This window comes from Pundamilia nyererei, unplaced genomic scaffold (assembly GCF_000239375.1).
Source record: "Pundamilia nyererei isolate P.nyererei 1_Seehausen unplaced genomic scaffold, PunNye1.0 scaffold00044, whole genome shotgun sequence".
Classification (NCBI taxonomy): domain Eukaryota; kingdom Metazoa; phylum Chordata; class Actinopteri; order Cichliformes; family Cichlidae; genus Pundamilia; species Pundamilia nyererei.
The window spans coordinates 2069811-2089003 of NW_005187445.1; the positions used below are offsets into that span (position 1 = coordinate 2069811).

Genomic DNA, 19193 nt, shown 5'->3' on the forward strand with positions numbered 1-19193 from the left:
TGTTGCAAAATCTGCCAATTGTGCTGAGTTCCAGCTGCACTGAGCCTGTCCATTTCTTCATTTAGTCCAAAGTTGAGGTCGCCCCCAAGAACAAGTGAGCAATCTAGGTGTTCCTACAGTGCGGTAAAAAAAAAAGCGTATAAGAATGAGGTGTCAACAACATTTGGGCCATATACACTCACAACTTCGTTACGTATATATAGTTTAATTATTAGAAATCTACCCTCTGGCTCTATAACTGTGTTGAGTACTGTGAAATTAACATTTTTATATATTAAAATTGCTACTCCCAGAGTTATAGCAGGCTGAGAACACATTAAGAAACTCAGGTGTTTTAAGTTCATCTGTAACTGTGGGGGCCCTTTGAGACTCTTGTAGTAAGACGTCTGCCTGTAGATTTTTAAGCTGGTTAAAAGTCTTTAACCTCTTCTCTCTGGAGCCAGCTCCACTCACATTCCTTGGGATAAACTTTAGTGTGTCCATAGTTGTGTCTGTCAAGCGTAGAAAGTGTGGTGAGATATGCCATAAAAGTGCAATACATAGACCCGAGTGGTGCTTGGTGTCTGATTATATGTGTGCACATTAACTTAAATGAGCAAATGGATGTGCTGACAGTGAGAGTATCACATCTGTGCATGACCATGCTGTGCAGGTGAAATAATCATTATGTAAAGATTGAAAGGAAAACTCATTGAGAAGAAAAGAGTAACCCATAATCTTAGAGAAAAGTTGCCTGTGACGACCCACTGCACAAAGTCATGGCAGAGTGACGCTCTTTAGGAGTCATTTTTGGACGTACAGTTTTGGTCTACTGATGGGTTGTTTTGTAACACCTACTGAACTTCTACAGTTGACGTCCATAGGACCTCCGTGTAAGGGCTATTTATAGTCCAAATGTAGTTGTTGTGGATGTCTTTTCAATGTCAAGCTTTTTAGACATTGTTTTTATAACGCTTCTAGTCGCATTTTTCTAGAGGGTGGAGGAATGCTGAGTGATCAGCGGACCTTTCCAAATGGTGCAAGCTCTTGAGCTAAAACAAAAGTGAGCAGCCGCGTGATGGATTTCGGAGCAGCAGTGTCCTCAGCTTCTCACAGTCAGTTTGCAAAATGTGTGCATCGACAAAGACTGTTGAGCAGATAGTCCAGTTCATGCATACTGACTTACACAAACTTGTACTTTCCATCCAAACTTCTCTCAGAGCAGGCTAACGATCACAACCACATTCACTTCCTCCTACAAAGACACCAACCTCACTAAAATAAAATTGAACTATATATAATTGAAATGTTCTTTTAAACTTGTTATACACATTGTACTCTTTTCTAAATACTTTAACCATTTTACATTTTAACATTGATTTCAACTTTTTTAATATTTCAAACAAAATTTAATAAATGACAGTTTTAACCTGGTTACAAACAAATAAGTTAATTAAAATAAATAAACTAGGAAAATCTAAAATAAAATTTAAAAAAAACAACGTGCTGAATAAATCATTAGGTTAACACATAATAAAAAGTGTTTGTTTATAAATAATCTGTATTCATATGTATCATGTTGATAATAACAATGCTAATATTGTTAAATTAAAAAATGCATTTATTAATCTAGTGAATTCCCTGCAGCTGTAATGGACGTCCACAAAATTACTACTGAAGGTTTGAAAGTGAGGTCATTTGCCAGGAAGATCAAACAATTCAAGAGCTTGATAGTTATCATTCATAGTCATTTGGAAGCAGAACTCTATCACAGGTCCCTAAGGAAAAAATAGTATTCTCCAACTGGTGATGTGTGGTCGCTGTAGCTTGCTGGCAGTCGCTGTGAAATTGATTGCTAAAGCCGCAGTGACACATGCCTAGAGACTAATCAGTGATAGGCTGGTTGGCCGTGGCATCTGTTGTGACGCTTACACCTTTAATGAAGACTCACAAGTGGTAGCTTTATTTTGATACCAAGATGGTTAATACAGAATTTTTAATTGGAGTGAAATACTAAATTTATTTTTGGAATGCAATTTCCACGCAGGAATCTCAAAAAGAACCCTGGGGGTTTAGATGCCGAGGTAGCTATGTCACTAGTTTCTTCTAGATATTGTGTTAATTATGAATTGGTGCTAATGGTAGAATAATATTTCTTCAGGAGGCTGCCATTTGCAGTTTTAAATAAAAATGATCAGCTAAAGTCAATCATTGTCAACCTAAGGTCTTTTAAATTTTGTTAAAACTTACACTGCTTTCATATTGTTCAGGCAACAATCACTCAGAAGAAATTAGAATCAAACAAATTCATAATTTCATAGTAATTACTACTACTTTCTCTGAGTCAGGTCACGGGAGGTCCAAATTAAATTGCTGCCACAGGCTTTCAGTAATGGGGCACACATGTGTATAGGCTGTCATCATGATTTATTGTACTACACAAGAAATTTCCCCCCTTCCAGTCTTCTGTCTTATTTTTTTCCTTTTTAAAGAGCTTTGCTAAAAAATTGTGTATGTGGCATAAACATTTCAGTGATTTGATAAAAGAAATATAATGAAAGAAATAAAAATAACACCATTTTTTTCTTAACATTCAATGCAGAGTTGCAACATTATTTTTATGGATCAAAATATGTTATATATTATTCATGTCATGAAAGAATGCAGGCTTGATCCCCTTTGTCATTTAAAACTTGCTGCCTTCCATCTCCATCATTTACACTAAACCCTTGTGCAGTGATGGGAAGTAAAAAAGTACAAATACTTGTACTTTTACTCCCTGCATTTTTACACTAATATCTATTCCTTTGTTTGTTTTGTTTGTTTTTAAGTGCAGGTGTTCCAATTTGTGGTTATGGTACTCCACCCTCAGTGAGCATATAGGGAGTAAAGACTTTTAGGTGGCATTTAATTTCAAATGCAAGGTTTCTTATAGCTCAACAACTATCATCAAACATTCAGAGTGTTTGTCTGCAGCTTTCCCACACATTGTCTGCTAGCTAAACATTCAGCTGCTGTATTTCCCAGGGAGAGAAATGAGTGAGAGTTAACTTTACTCAGAGATAGAGAAAGATTTAAAAAAAAAAAAAAAAAAAAAGACAGTTCAGGAGAGGAAGAAGAGAGGTTTCATTTAAAGGTAAGGACTGCTTAGTAGTATTTGATGAACTGAGATTTAAAGTTTACATGTAAGTTCTCATTTTTTTAAATTGAATATTGGATCTTTTTCTACGTTCATGTTCCACACAATTAATTCAAGTACATTTAATAGAATCAGAATTTAGACTGACTGAAATAAGGTTTTATCCCCATGTACTAATGTAGTTTTATTGCACTAATATAGGACAATGTTCACTTAGCTTCTTCCAAAAATAGCTGGTCAAGACATCCTCAAAAGAGGTCCTTACTTTGAGCACATTTCAGAGACTGTATTTTTTCATTTACCACAGTATTTCTTTAACATAAGTACATCTACTTAAGTACAGAATATTTGCACTTTTGCCACCTCTGTCCTTGTGTAATGCCTGCATTAGCTCACAGAAACTGCATCAGTCACACAGAGTCCAACACATAGGCAACACCACATATAGCTATTTGGACACCCTGAAAATATTTGAGCAAAAATAAGCTACTATCAACTTTCTGACCACAAATGTAAACAAATAACAATAAAAAAAAAAAGTTGATGTCATTCCTCCAGCACTGCACCACAGGGTCTACACTTACTGCATCTTATACATTTGTGTCTCCAGCACATTTAGAAAGAAACAAGCACCTCAGCAATATTTAACGCTTTTCTCTTGGGTACAAAATGAAATACCCACTCACTGGTTAGAGCAGCCAAGTGGAAATATTAACGTGATATTTCAAATGAGAAACACCTTTTTATTTTCAGCATGTATTCCCCCAGTGGTCTCATGAGCAGTAGCCTATTCATTAATTTGAATACTGGAAATGTTAAAGCAGTTATAATATTGTTAATGGGGAAATATTCAAATGACTTGGCTTTTCTTAATTATTTGGATGAAATAAGCATTAGAAATGGGGGAAAAAAACAAAAAACCCAATTACAAATCTCTGCATCCTCTGTGAGTAGCATAAATGGTTGATAGCTAGGGATAACAGAGGTATAGAAATTATGCAGCAGTGCCGGATAATTTGAAAGCCATCATCTTACTTACAACAAACAAACGGGTAACACTTAAAATTAACTTAAAATTATATCTTTAAAATACTTTCTTTTTGCCTACGGTATACACTACTCTACAGAAGTCTCAAAACACTGCTTACTTCTTTATGTTTTGCTTCCAAGGACTCAGACTTTCTGTTAATGTTTAAAGTAGTCTTGAACAATAGTTCCCCAGCCTGTAGTTATTTGAACATTTTTCACAAGCTTTCAGTCTTGGCCTTTCTCAGTTCAGTTCAGTTCTCAAGGAGTTTTTCCTTCCCACTGTCGCCAAAGTGCTTGCACATAGGGGGTTATATGATTGTTGGGTTTTTTTCTGTATGTATTATTGTAGTCAGACTTTGATCGCTTGGAGAAAGGTTCCGTCAATTAACAGTTTGTGCAACTGCCTTGTGATTAGAAAGTGATTATCCACAGGTTGTTAGTGTTGGATTTACAACCTCTGTCCTATTTTTTACTATATTGTGACTGAACCATAAGTAGGCATTCATTTAATCTACAAGACAACAGAATACTCATAAAAATAATTTTAAATGTTGCTTTCTTTGCTAAGGAAATGCTCACTAAGAAGACACACCAACAACGTGTTAACAAAACAATCTTTTTATTAGAAATATCTTGTATAAAAATGAACATGCTCTACACAGCTTTTTTTTATTTTTATAGATAGTTCATAAATATCCAGGCACTGTAACTGTTTTTTTCTCTTTTTTTTAATAATTTGGTACATAAAGCAGACATGATCAATCAATTTTAATAACATACATTAACTTGCCATTTAATTTCAGTCAGCAATTACATATTCTATTTTGTAACACAGACAGTGTTTTAGAAAAATAAAAGTAGGTGGGGAGGGGGGTCGTGGCAAAAAAGCAGTAAAATGATCATATTCACAAACACAAACAATCCCACAAACAATACTTTATCAAATGAGAAAACAACATTTGCGCAACACCTTAGACTCGTTGAAGCTGAGAGCTGAGAGAATCATTGATCAAAAAGCAAAATATTTGTAAGTTATAATCCTCTGCAGTAGTCTGGACTTTATGCCTTTCTCTCCAATTTTACCACACGACTTTCTTATGGGTTTTGACATGCAACATACAATTTTTGCATTACTGAGGATAACATTTAATGAGACAAAAAATCCAGAAAATACTGTTATTAGTAATATTTTAGAGAATGGAAACAGTAATGGTGTTTACACATTTTAAATTGTACACTGAATTCATCCGTAATAATGTTTAAACTGAACAACTGAAAGGTAATACTGGCAACACAAACATGATGAAAGAACCATGGAACATTTAGCAGAAGTAGTTTAATGGATATGAGGCACAGAATGAAGGCAGTGGCCCTTATTTATCAAGCAAGTATTCATACCTTTGATTTTTTTTTTTTTTATGTTCAGTACTGTGAAAACCAATTAATTAGTAGGCATGGACCAGTGATGTATCACTGTAGAGATGTAAAGCGGTACTTAGAAACTCTTGATCACTAGGGGGCAGAAATACTTCAAAGTAAACCTGAGAAACTACCGGCTGGTTAACATTTAAACAAACAATTCTTTTTGCACATCCTTTATACACAAACAAAGAAGTGTATCCTGCTGGTGTCATGTTTATGGCCTTTTGTCTATATTTGGGTTTCCAGCAATTTCTGTGGAAAGAAAAATAGGTGGGTCTTGTTAAACACAAAGTCAAATTGTTTGCTGGAAGCAAGAAATAATTAAGATAGCTGCCAAGTGGAAGGTGAACTTGCTACTACTTAGTACAGCATGGCTGTATCTTTTATTGATATATATAAAAATCAGACAATGGATTGAATATTAATTTAAATTGTTACAGTGTATGTTGAAACAATATATCATATTGCTAATTATGTTTGAACTTTTTGACCAGTTGTCTGAACTAAGCCAATACCTTTTCAAAATTGGTATTAACGCCGGCTAGCTACTTGAGCCTTGTTTTAAATTAAAATATATTTTATCATTTCCACTTCAGGCATAAAATCCAAGACCCAGAAGAGGAATGCATTTTTTTCCATAAAAATCTTTTGCAAGCACACAGATTAGTCTTGTAGTGCATTTCTTCTGTCCCATTTATCATATGTTGTCAGGCTTTAATAACAATATGTCTGGCATGACAACAGCTTGTTGTTGTCTTTTTTTTCTTTAAAAATCTACTATATCACAATACCCTGCATTAAGGTACAGAGTATACAGTCTTTATTACAAGTCTTACAGTCTTATTGAATTTTAATCAAAACTCTTTTAGGCTAAATTTGTCAATTACTTTCAACGCTACAAGTGAAATTTTGACAGTCTTTCAAAAGGCTTCAATAGGTGCATGATAAATAAGAGCCCCTCAATCTCAGATGTTTACAGTCAAGTGTCCAAGTCCTGACTGACATTTATGGAATGTGATGTCAACCATAGAGCTATTGCATGGCAATTTGTGTTTGGTTTGTTTGACTTATTTTCGTTCAGCAGAGGGATACCCCAAAAATGACATCTCCACTGTGAATGACAACGATGACAAATGTTGCATTCCATAGACGTTGACAACACAGCACAGTACACGTGATGCTCCCATAAGCATGCTCTGGGACTGTACACTAGGATTGCCAAAACGGTGGTGTCCTCATTATTATGAAACGGTAAAAAAAAAAACTACTGGGGAGACCCACTGCCTTATTTTCATGTGTTTCAGATATATTTAGTTCATGTAGGAATACTGAGTGTACTGTCGTAAGGCATGTACAGTCTGAAGAGTACTGCAGCTTTCAACTCCAAATACACCTGTAACCAAAAATAACTACTACATTTTTTTACACCACTTCATTTCGTCAGCTGCATTTGATAAAAACAGAATGCTTTCCCCTGTTTTTACTGAAATGAGACAAGCAATTCAATATCAGAGAGAACTGAACTTGTGCTCTATACACTTCAGAAAAAATAAATAAAAATCTGTAAGCTCCAGGTGGTTCATTCAGCCTACATCTGGAAACGTCACTGATCAATGCTCAGGGTGGGAAGAGAAAAATTAACTGCCCAAGCTCCCTTACATCTCTTCTCTCCCTCCTACAAGCTACTAATTTATCATAAAATTTGCATCCAAGCCTTTACATGATTCCATAAAAAAAATATGACATCCTTTGGAGTGACAAATTCCCATCTTTCCACCCCAATCCTCTGATGTAGCAGCTTGAAAGTTCTCCAGTGTATCCCCAATATGCCCCCAGAATCAGGTGATTTCTCCTCAGGCAGGCCTTTTCTCCTCTTCCACGGCTCATCTCGGTCTTAGATGGCATGGTTACTGTAGCTTATGTATGTCTGCTTTGAGGCCAACACTGTAGTAATAGGGAAGAAGAAAGAAGGGTTAAAAATGCAATGGGTGAGATTCAAATAGGCAATCATAGTGTTGGAATTCTGATTTTTGTAAAGTTCTCCTTATGAACGACTCAAGTAAACAAGCACAAGTGAAACTAATTTTAATAGCTTGATGCTAATGTTAAATTATCTTAATGTCTCGCATGCTCACGTCTAAGATACAAAATAAACTGTTAGTGATGTGTAAAATGCACAAATTCAACAACATCTGTAATCACAGCCCATCTAATAAAAGCTGCAACCAACATAAATATATATCATAAAAATATGATAAAAGAGGAACAGCTTGTTTTTATCTAAAGAGCTGTCCGTTTCTTCTTTTTTGGATGGTAATAAATGTTCCCTTGTTTATGGAGGATGTGCTGGTTTCTAAAGAAGAGGTTCTGTTCATTTTCTTATGGCGTATATAACGTTTGGGCTCATTTATCCAAATGATTAGTTACTGTTAATCTTTTGATTTCTTTTTTTATTAAAATAATAATAGTTTGAAAATATTTAGTAAAATTACTTTTATATTAAAAAGTAATATCTGTTAAATATAAAAGGAATCCTCATCTAAAATCCTTTAAACCTCCAAATGACATTATTAGATCTAGTCTAAAAATCCAAAAAATATATAATGTACATATGACGTGAAATGGAATTATCCTCACATTTTACAGGTATATTATTTATGTTTGGTAACAGTATTCATTTAATGTATTAATTTGTATTATCATTTCTTTCAACAGAGTTTATCATGTCACCTTTCTCAACACAGCAGACACTGTAGTTTGAATGCATCATGGAATCTGTGATTTTCATTGGTATTACATTGGTATTGATATGTCATATTACTCTTTCATTGTTCACTTTTGATGCCATGTGCTTTATTTTTAGAGTTGACCACCACAAATACTGATCTTGGTTTAGGCAGGAAAACTGCTTTGTTAGAATTTGGGTTAAAATACTACAGCAGCTCTTTTTTTTTCTTTTTTTTTTTCAATGCTTTGTTGTTAGTTTGGCATGGGTGCCTTGAGGAGTCACGAAAACATCTGTGGTGCCAGTATAAAACCATCTTCCAACGCTGACAGTAAATAAAAATGTAACAATTCCTGCCTGTGTATACATACAGATGCATCATATTTACATGTTTTCCCCTTGTTTTCCCTTGAGATAAGTCTGTCTGGTAATATTGCAGACATTTTAAAAACATAGTATTATAAGATTTGACAGCAATGCAAAATTATTCAGAGTCACTTGAGTTTTGCACTCATATGTACCTGGTTCTACAGCATAGTAAAATCAGGAAAACTCTCTATTTTTTTAGATTATACTATTAAATTGCAATTCCAAAATACAAACTACTAAACTACCAAGCAGTTCACAGCAGTAGCATAAAATACGGGAGTAACCATTCAAATGCAAGTATTTTAGTGCATGCAACGACCTGTGGTTTCTATGTGCATCAAGCAAAGCATGCAGCAGTCAATGTATTACCATTCTTAACTGTGGTGTTTTACATGTAAAATACAATTAAGGCAATATGTGATCTGTCCCGGCCGTATAGCTTTTGCTATCAAAGTTTGATAATGGTTCTAATTATTCTTTTCATTGTTTGTGGAAATTTGTGAGCTGTGAATGAAGCACATAAGTCAGATGACCAGAGGGCAGACCACAGCAATCATAACAAACCCAAACCACTGGTCAAATGTGACTGTCATACATACAGTACCTATGAGTATGTGTGCAGTCATGCTTGTCTGCACACATATGTCTGTGCAAATATGAGTGTATGTGTAATTTTTAAAAGTAAAACTGTCCTCAGCGAGCATGCTCTGTGGTGGTAATCACACTACCAATCTGCCAATCTACCTACAGCAGCCTTGGCTGATTGAATATGTCAGAAGGGATGAATCCAATCAGAAGACGGCTGAAAGCCAGAGTAGGGGCAAAAGTGCTGCAGAGGAGAGATGTGCAATGGTAAACGCTTCTGGTATATTTGTCAGGGCCATACTGGGTCGGTGAATGGGGGCGGTATTCTTGCCATTTCATCCAAAGCATATCTTCCAAGAAAAGCATTGATAAATGAACCTTATTTGAATATTTATATGCTGCGAGGCCAAGATAAAGAATAGATGGTCCAGAAAGAATTGGAGCTGGCAGACCCATCTGTCTTTTCCTGTTCACTCTTATTGTTGTTGTTGTCCCATTACCACAAATTCCTTCTTTTGTCAACAGGGAAACAAATTACAGGGGACACATGGCTATCGCTTGTCTCCTCTCCGGCAGAGGGTTGTCATCTTCTCACATTAACAGGCTTTACCATGCTGATTGGCCATTTTACAGCACCACACACCAATATTGTTTATCCAAGTTAATATCCCTTGGTCCAGGGTGGATTTGTGACTGTGTGATTAATGCTTTATGTCATTCAGGGTGCTGAATTTTAGCAGGGATGCTTTTTTGCATTGTGTAGGCAGGCACAGGTGTTGTGGTGAACATTAGCAGAAATTAACAGGAAAGTGCTCAAGGATGACAGAAGAGCAAAGTCATTTTCTAATCAGGTTACCTGAGAGTCTAAAGTCCCTCACAAGGCTCCCCTCCCTCAACACAATCTGACACATAAGCACAAAGAGCAGTTGTTAGATTCACAGTTTAAACCAGAGGTTAAGTCTCAGCACCTATAAATGGGTTCTGTAATTGGATAAGATATACTGTAACAATTCCCTTTCAAGATAGGAAGAAAACATACACATAAGTGTAAGTTGTCTTTTTTTTAGTCCGGATATATATCATGGTATATTGTTCAGCTTGTCAGAGTAAAAAATCAGTACCTTAAGTAATCACAACATGTGGGGGTGCTTGACTGGATTTATTCCTGCCCCCACACAGGCACTGCCTGTTCATACCATTTGTCTTGGTGATTGAAATATCCTCATCTCCAACACTGAGTTATCCTTGCTTTTATCCCTTTCAGAATAGTATGGGCCCCCTGCCACACCTTCTGACTGGCAAATCCAGTATCAATATAGTTTTTGAAAATTAAACTATTTTGCTATTGCATACAGTAAAATTAAAAAAGAATCCTTCAAATATAGAAAATTAACTTCCAGTCTTTTTTGAAGGGAACACTTAACTACTACGTCACTTATGTGCAAGTGAGAAGCTAATGTGACACAACCCCTATCACTTCTAATTATTCCCATCATTCTTTTTGTCATCTGTTAAAGAAAAATGTAATCTTCACTTAAAAGGAGTTCATTATTTTCTGCATACAGAGTGCATTAACAGATGCTGGTTGACCTGTCTTTCCTTTGTTGCATGGATGGATGTCATCGTGTGATACCAACCTTGTGTTTCAAGACTTTCACAAAGTTCAGATTTGGCCTCTCCGTTGGGCCTCAGGCCACCTTTAGGGTTGAACTTGTTGGACATGGTGGCTGCAGTGACCACAGCCTTTAGACTGCGTTTGCGCTTGGGTACGTTCTGCTCTGGATGGAAAAGAACCACGTAGACTTTGGGCATGTAGAGCATACCCAGAGAGACCGATGCACTGAGGCTTATAGAGATGGTTAGGGTTGTAGTCTGGATGTACATCTGTATTATAAAAGAGATAATAGAGACAAAATAATAATTTTTTTGGAAGCACTGTGTCATGGAAAGAAATGCGATAGTCTCAAATTAAACTGCGTACATAACAAGACCGAGTGTTGCTCAGAGCCTTCCCAGTTCAAGCTACAGAATGAAGTCACTCTCCTTTAGCTAAAAGGAAGTTTAGTGGACGATATTTCTATGTTTCACATCTTATATAGCAAATTGTGATGGAACACAGGAACATTTATGTAAACTGGTGACTCCTGACTTCTACCGTCATTTCAGGGTTTGTTTATTTTATGATATGCATATAAAAAAAAAAAGCCCCCCTGATGCATAGATGTTTTTACCCTGAGGTTTTAGACAACATCATTGTGTGTTTTCTGAAGCCAGTGACAGCTGCTACTCACAGCTGGGTAGCAGATACATAGCTATAGGCAACAACTGGGGAGTGGAAAGAAACAGCCTACAGCATAATAAAAAGGCCTATATCATAAATTTTTCATTTATGATAATCACCCTACAACTCATACACAGTACATCTCTAATTTGTTACTGTAGAGAATGTGACGAGTCAGGGCAGATGTTAGTAGGTAGACAACATTTGGCATTGATTAATTTTTATGACATGCTTTAAATTTCTGTTTAAGGTGCAAAACCAGTGCAAAATATGAAAATACAGTGTCCTGGATTTAAATGTTAGTTTCATGAATTTAACAAAGAAACTGTGATCCAACTTCATCTTTTTCCCAATATCATTGCGTGAAAACCTTAATTGAATAAAGGGGAAGTAGAGAACAGCTTACTTTGCCTCTCTAAAGTTGATGAACACAAGGCAGTAAGTGTACAGTGAAACACAGCTGAGAAACATCCTTCAAAGAGATTTGCCCAAGGTTTTGTTTGACATTACATTTGCAGACATCACAAATGACTGAGCTGTTTGACATGGGAATAGCCAAAAGGGCTCTTGTCAACAGTTATAGATGATGTTTCCCAACATACAGTTGTGACATTCTCCAATCAGCCATAGCATTAAAACCTCTGGCCTTATATCCACTAGATCCCTCTCATGCTGCCAAAATAACTGAACAATTGAGGCATAGTCCACAAGACCCCTGAAAATGTCCCGTGGTATCTGGCACTAAGACATTAGTAGCAGTCTTTAAGCTCTGTAAGTTTGTGATGTGGGGCCTGAATGAATCACACTTCCTTTTTTTTATTGTAGGGGTTTTGGTGTTATTCTTTTTTTTAGTTATTCTTATGTTATTTGTTCTGTACTTGTATTAGATTATATTAATATATTGTGTAAATGTTATTAATATCAATTTAATAATGTAGTAAACCAAGAAAAGAGGTGGCTCAGAGATTTTAGGGTGTTTTCCTATGGGCTACAGCCACCCCTGTGTAGTGGGCGCATTGCTTAATGTCGCTCTCTTTGTATGGTTTCTTTAGGAAAAGAAAATTACTCTGAAAATCTGGACTGCCCTTGCAATTTATTTCATCTCCATAAACCTCAAACCGTATGGTTGCTAAAAAAAATGGTTTTCACACCTTGAAAACCCTTGAGACACCCAGTTGTCCAGTCATCAGAGTTGTGTCAAAGGGCTTTACACTCATCCAGTTCTTCTGCTCACAACCTTTCTCTTACAGAATTTTAACTAGTCCAATTGCCATCAGTACAACTAGATGTCAGTGTTGTAGCACAAGACAAAAATAACATTGGAAGTTACAAGGTGGTTTGTGTAGCATCAATGAGTGTTTTGTTTGGATTCTATAGGTATTATATTGTAGAGTGTTCAGTTAGTTCAAGTGGAAAGGCAATGCCATGTCATGTTGATGTAAAAAAAACAAAATGTAGAGAAGCTCTGTTGAAATTAAGCTGCCTAAAGCCGTGTCAGAAAAAAAGATGTCAGTGGAAGATGGAGGTGACAGAGCTTTGTGCTCCATCATTACTGCAAACAGCACACGAGCATTCCCTGGTGATAGAGGGGGATTCTTGTAATCTCCTGAGAAGATTACACATGGCCTAGGGTGAGTTTGGAACCCTAGCCCTCTAGAGTACAGAGTGGAGTTACTCTGTGAGGGCAGCCAAGACCCTTGTCCACTTCTATCAGCCTTTATGACATAAATTTTCCCTGACGTGCCGAAATGGTTACCAATCTTCACCATTGGCACAGTGAAAGAACAGGACCAGACATAGAAAGTATTATGAACTTTCATTTGAAGTCAGATTGCTCCTTTTTGTTTTTATGCATTCCTTGTCCAGAGGTAACCCTACCTATTTGTGACCCATGTGAACACAATCACTGGATCACACTCCCACAAAGTTGCCAAGCCTTGGTAAAGTGTTCAGGCTTTTTGGTTTAGTTATATATTTATTTTTCTAGACTTTCGTGAAATCAACTAAAATGATTTTTAACAAAAAACTCTCCAGACTCCAAATACACAGACAATACCCACTGCTACTACTTCAGATAGGCCATCCATCTGCTGTGGTGACTCCTTGTGAATAAGGGAGCAGCCTAAAGAAGCTTTTACCTTCTTGAAAAATGCTCTTAATCAGTAGACTTCCAGAATTCTGGCTGAGAAACTGTGTCATTTGAAACATGCAGCTCTATGGCCTTTTCATCCCAAACCATATTCTAACTTAGGTTGTTTCCCACCAGCCTTTGTGTTTAAGACTTTAGGCTTTGACTGTGAATATATCAAATTTAATGTTTTAATATGTCTGGTCTAATACTTATTCTTTTATGACAGGCCCATCCAGCGACAGCTTTGAGGGCTCCATTGTCTGCCGGTAGTAGCAGCTATACCAGGACAAAGCTGGATGGCAAGCCTCTTCTCTCATGAATAGGGAAAATACATACTGACACATAATGAAAGGAACAGACTTGTTTCATGGCAGACATTTTGACGTCATTTTGAATCTCAGTAGGGAAAGCATAGGTGTGATAAAGATGGCTTAGTTCAGTGTAAAGAGCCAGCATAAGCACTTTCAGTGGAATTATACCACCTAAGTCCAATGCAGCGATCATTAACGGATCTAAACTGTGACAAGTTAAGATTTCAGCTGCAAAAAATTGTTAAATCTCTTCCTTAGAGATAACTGTGCTGTTACTAAGGCACTTTTTGTTGCTCTCTCCTTGTGTTCATTTAAAAATAATGAAATTAAGAGCAGCATTATTCAACAAATCTTCCTATTACATAATATAAAAAATTGTAGGGTGAAGCTACAGCTGATAATGTATTTATGCAAAGTGAGAATCAGTTATAAATTTATATATAATGGGTGTAATTAGAATAATATTCGCTGAATAAATAAAACATAGTTCATCTGTTGATCACTGTTAAAGTGAATGGCTGGCAAAAACAACAATGTATGTGAAGGGCCTTTTTCATCAGTCGTCATAGTTTGTGATGCTTTTTTTGTTTTGTTTTTTTACTGTTAGACTGTCCAAAGATTTAGCTTGCGGTGTAAATCAATATGACCTTCAGCCGTAGAACATGCCTTTGATTTGTATATGTGCCAGTTCAATTTAATTAAAACCCCTAATACAGAGAATAATTTCTCCTATCGTTTCATCCACCTGCTTTTCACTGTTGGACATACAAATGAAGGCCAGAAGTGATTTTCACCTTCGCTGCCTCATCAGTGGCTGTGTTTACGTTCATGAATTACCATGTTCACAAAAAAACTGCTATCCATTGTAAGACAACCATATATTTCTTTTTTTCAAACTAAGGAGCTTTGTTTCCAAAAAACTCCAGATGTTACTATCAGAATATTGGTAGCCAATGTTCATGCAAATTTATTCATGTTCATGCACATCTCTGTTGCTTGTGGGGCTCGCACACAAGAATTTCACTCGCATGTGCTGTGCCAGTGTGCCTGCACATGTGATGTGACAATAAAAGTGATTTGATTTGATTTGATTTGATTTATCCCCACCTTTTTATGATATTAACAACCCAAAGGCTGCTATTATGGCTATAGTACTACAATATTGAAGCTTCTGTTGCAGTTGGTGGTTTGACTTTTCCACTCTCTGCTTTTTAGATGTACATCTGCGCTGTGCAACCTCAAAATTAGCACTTGTAAGAGCTAATTTGCAATTCACTTTCAACTGACAAGCAACATCAACAGCCACAGTAATTTTATGCTACTTCTCAAACATGCGTTCTCTATTTCTGTGTGCATGAATGTGCAGTGATTGATTCAGCTTCACTGGGTGCAAATACTGAGTAGTCAAACACACATAGAAAGACAATTAAAGAAAACATATCCAAGCAAACTTGAGGTGAATGAATTATTCTCACAAGCCCACTTTAAAAGTCTTGTAATCCCACAGTGCAGCACAAAGCCCATCAGCTCATGATGAATAGCTCCACATATACAGACACAAGGAGCTGATGCTTTACAACAAACAGTTTGAGTGGCCATTTTCTTCATAATAAAAAGCACAGGAAATATAAAAGAACTACAAATGGAAAACTGACATGTGAACATGCACAAGTGAATTCACTAGACTATTGTAGCCTTAAATAGAGAACTGCTGTTGAAAGCATACAGACTACACTGGCATCATACCATTCTAAACCAGTTACACAACTGGGACAAATTCAATTTGTGACCTTACTCTTCTAGCAAATTTTAAATTTTTTATTTACCTTTTCCGCTGATTGTGAGGTCCCGAAGAAGATGGGGATAAAGGCAAGCCACACAATGCAGGTGGTGTACATTGTGAAGCCGATAGGCTTGGCCTCGTTGAATGTCTCTGGAACCCCTCTAGTCTTGATGGCGTAAACTGTGCAGGTGACCATCAGAAGCATGCTATAACCCAGCAGACAGATGAGAGACAGGTCTGATATATCACATTTCAAGACGCCACGGGCCATGTCGGGATTTGCTGTGCGCTGGTCTACATAGTCTATGATGGCTTGTGATGGGTCAACACCAAACCAGATGCACACTCCAAGGAGCTGCACTGATATCAGACTAAATGTGATAACTAACTGCGAGGCTGGGGAGATAAATCGAGGGGCACTGACCGACATCTTGCCCTGCTCAAAAATCCTGTAGATCCTATTTGTCTTGGTAAGCAGTGCTGCATAGCTTATACTCATACCCAGACCAAGGAAAATCCTTCGCAGTGAGCATACGAACACATCAGGAGCAGAGATCATAAGGAATGTTGTAGCATAGCACAGAAAGATACCTGTCAGCAACACATAGCTAAGCTCTCGACCAGATGCCTTAACAATTGGTGTATCATTGTAACGCACAAAGGTTACAACCACTAACAGAGTGGCCATAATCCCAAAGACTGCAATGAGGACTGGTATCACGGCCCATGGTGAGCTCCACTCTAGCTTGATAATGGGAATGGGAACGCAGCCAGTGTGGTTGTCATTGGGACGCAAATCAAAGCGGCACATCTTGCAGGTGTAATTGTCTGCCTGATACTGATAACCATCACAATTCTCGCAGTGCCAACAACAAGGAATTCCCTTCACTGTCTTCTTGCGCTGCCCAGGACGACAGGGTTGACTGCATATAGAGGAAGGGACTTCTTGTGTTTCACCAGGCCACTGCATGTCATTAGTCTAGATGGAAATGTAAAAGAAAAAAAGAGCTTTAGTAACTCTGTCTACACAAAACATTTTTTCACATTTGTGTGTATTTTTTAATCTATTTCCTATCAATATACTTGGCTTTTTCAAATGTAGTAGACGCAGAAGATGCACAAGTATTGTGTATTTTATTGACATAATTTACTATATCTTCCTATATTTTAATCATATAATTGTAAATATTTTCAGTTATTCATTATAGTACAATTGAAAGTACATTAAAAAGGTTATTATTGAAAGAATATTGACAATATTTATTAATAAAATAATTAAGATATTAAGACACTTACTACATGATATGAGTTACATTGAGACTATTATTTATAGTTATTAGCATGATTTCATTGGAACGAAGTTAAGTTTTATTAACTTAAATGGGTGTGGAAATGGACAGGAAAGTTTAATTCAAACACCCAAATAGTTAAATGATTGTTCTGACATTTCAAAAATTAAGGTATTTCTTATTCTTCTTAGAGCTCTCAGCTACTGATGTTGGTGAGCTGGTGTTGTGTGTACTGCCATAACTCAGCTTCTTGATGTCTATGATAATCCAAAATCCTATCTACAGTATGCATGTAAACAAAATAAGAACACACAGAGGGAGACTTAAGAATCATTCATAGCAAAACATGATGGAAACATGTTTTTCCTCAGAGGGTTTGGCATTTAAAATATAGTAGTTTTGATGCTTAAATATTCAGACACTGCAGATTCTGTGCACTATGTATACATTAAAAAGGAAATTGGTATTAGTGTGTAAAGAATGACAGCAAATGTCAAAAAAAGGTTGATGCAAATAGTTGTGTAAAAATGTTGTTTCCTCCATTACACACCTACTGCTATCGCCATGATTTTGAGTGTAAATGTGGTCACGCTGCATAATACTGTCTTTTGACCCAAAGCATCTCTGTTTCTATAAATTCTTGAGATTTGAGTCACTATTGTGTTGAATGATTCCCTATAAAGCTGCATATAAGCAAGATTTATTTAGCATAGTTTTGGATATTAGGGATAAGTTATGAGGAAGTGCATAAATTAAGCTTTACTACATATGGGTTTTCTGTTGCTGTAAATGTCACATGTAATGACCACAAGTTTAGAGACTGGTTTAGCATTGTTGGGATGGGTTTAATCCAAATGACACTATAAATTATACAGTTAGTTTAGTTTTTAGTTATTTATGTTAAGGCCCCAGTCACATAGGCCTAGAAACCAGAAACTTTCCATCAGTAGGTATTCGCTGTTGATGGGAAGTGATTGCTGGCTATTGCCAGATGAAATTTTTCACATAGAGGACACCAAAAAAACCTTGTGATTGCTTCTGGAAGTCGCCTATAGTTTGCATGGAAGAGATTCACTAACTACTGAAGAGACCCAGATCACTGAATAGTAGTGAAAATTAAAAAGTATGATGCAATAAAAAAGAAAAAGGGAGACTTTGAAAAAAACAAACAAAAAAAAAAAACAGTGCCTTTTTCCTTTCCTTCAAAATAAAATTCACAACTTTTACTCTGAAGGTGCCGAAAGCGACACATTTCAAAAGGTGCAACTTTTACTTTGAAAGCTAATGGGTTCTGGTTTGAATTAAAGCACCAGTATTCCATCCATTTTGTGGTCGGTTCATGTGAAACTGCTATATGGTGACACATTTAAGGTGCAGGTATCCACCGCAGTATTCTTCTGAAAGATAGATGTTGCCATTCAGGCAATACCGCCACATCAGCGCTGATACGGGGAAACCAGAAGCAAAGATTTGGAAAAACAGAGTGGAGATATATATATATATATATTTTTTTTTTTAAAGCTTTCCACAAAGACGCATGATTTCAAACTGTTGCAGCAACATCTTCCAATGTATAACCTCTATAATCTTTAAGATTATGTGTTAACCCCTTAGCAGTCCTACAAATTTACAATTAGTCCCCTAAACCATCCAATGTACCGTGGGCGGTACGTCCGACTGCTAACAGGTTAATATATTATTAAAATGGCGGTAAAAAGAAAAAGACGTGATTGCACACTTATGTTTTCAACCCAGCTGCTGTGGCACCGGTCCAACGCGCCAGGTTACAAAAATAGAGAAATGAACGATTGTTCAAAGCTAAAAATTATGTCACATCTGTTGGTGTGCACTGCCATTGTGGTGTCGCTTGGACTGGCAGCGTGACTTGGTATACGGTTAGCATAAAAGTGTCTTATACACCACAGTTTCAGTACAGTTTAGCAAGTAGTGGGTGGGTGTTTGTGGACAAATTAACATCTTCCATGAACACTACAGGTGACCAAGGCAATTTTCTATCAACCAAACCAATCATATGGAGGTTTTTAGCATATCACATATAACTTTGAAGTCAACTGCCAGCAAGCACTTGCAAACAGTGTTCACAATGTGGAATTTTTTTTCAGTTTCTCAGTCTGTCCAGTAGTTGAAAC

The 19193-nt window shown here is 36.6% G+C and overlaps 1 protein-coding gene across 2 annotated transcripts in view; it reads right to left on the reverse strand.

Annotated features, from left to right (window-relative positions):
• Positions 1 to 4807: 4807 nt before the first annotated feature.
• The window catches only part of LOC102199361 (metabotropic glutamate receptor 4-like), a 187304-nt gene continuing 172918 nt past the window's right edge, over positions 4808 to 19193 (reverse strand). For both annotated transcript variants that reach the window (XM_005731727.1, XM_005731726.1), the window contains 3 exons: positions 15798 to 16733; positions 10886 to 11132; positions 4808 to 7513 (listed from right to left, as the gene is read on the reverse strand). In XM_005731727.1, coding sequence (XP_005731784.1) covers positions 7464 to 7513; positions 10886 to 11132; positions 15798 to 16733 — 1233 coding nt within the window. In that variant the 3' untranslated portion in view covers positions 4808 to 7463. The remainder of the gene's footprint in view (positions 7514 to 10885; positions 11133 to 15797; positions 16734 to 19193) is intronic.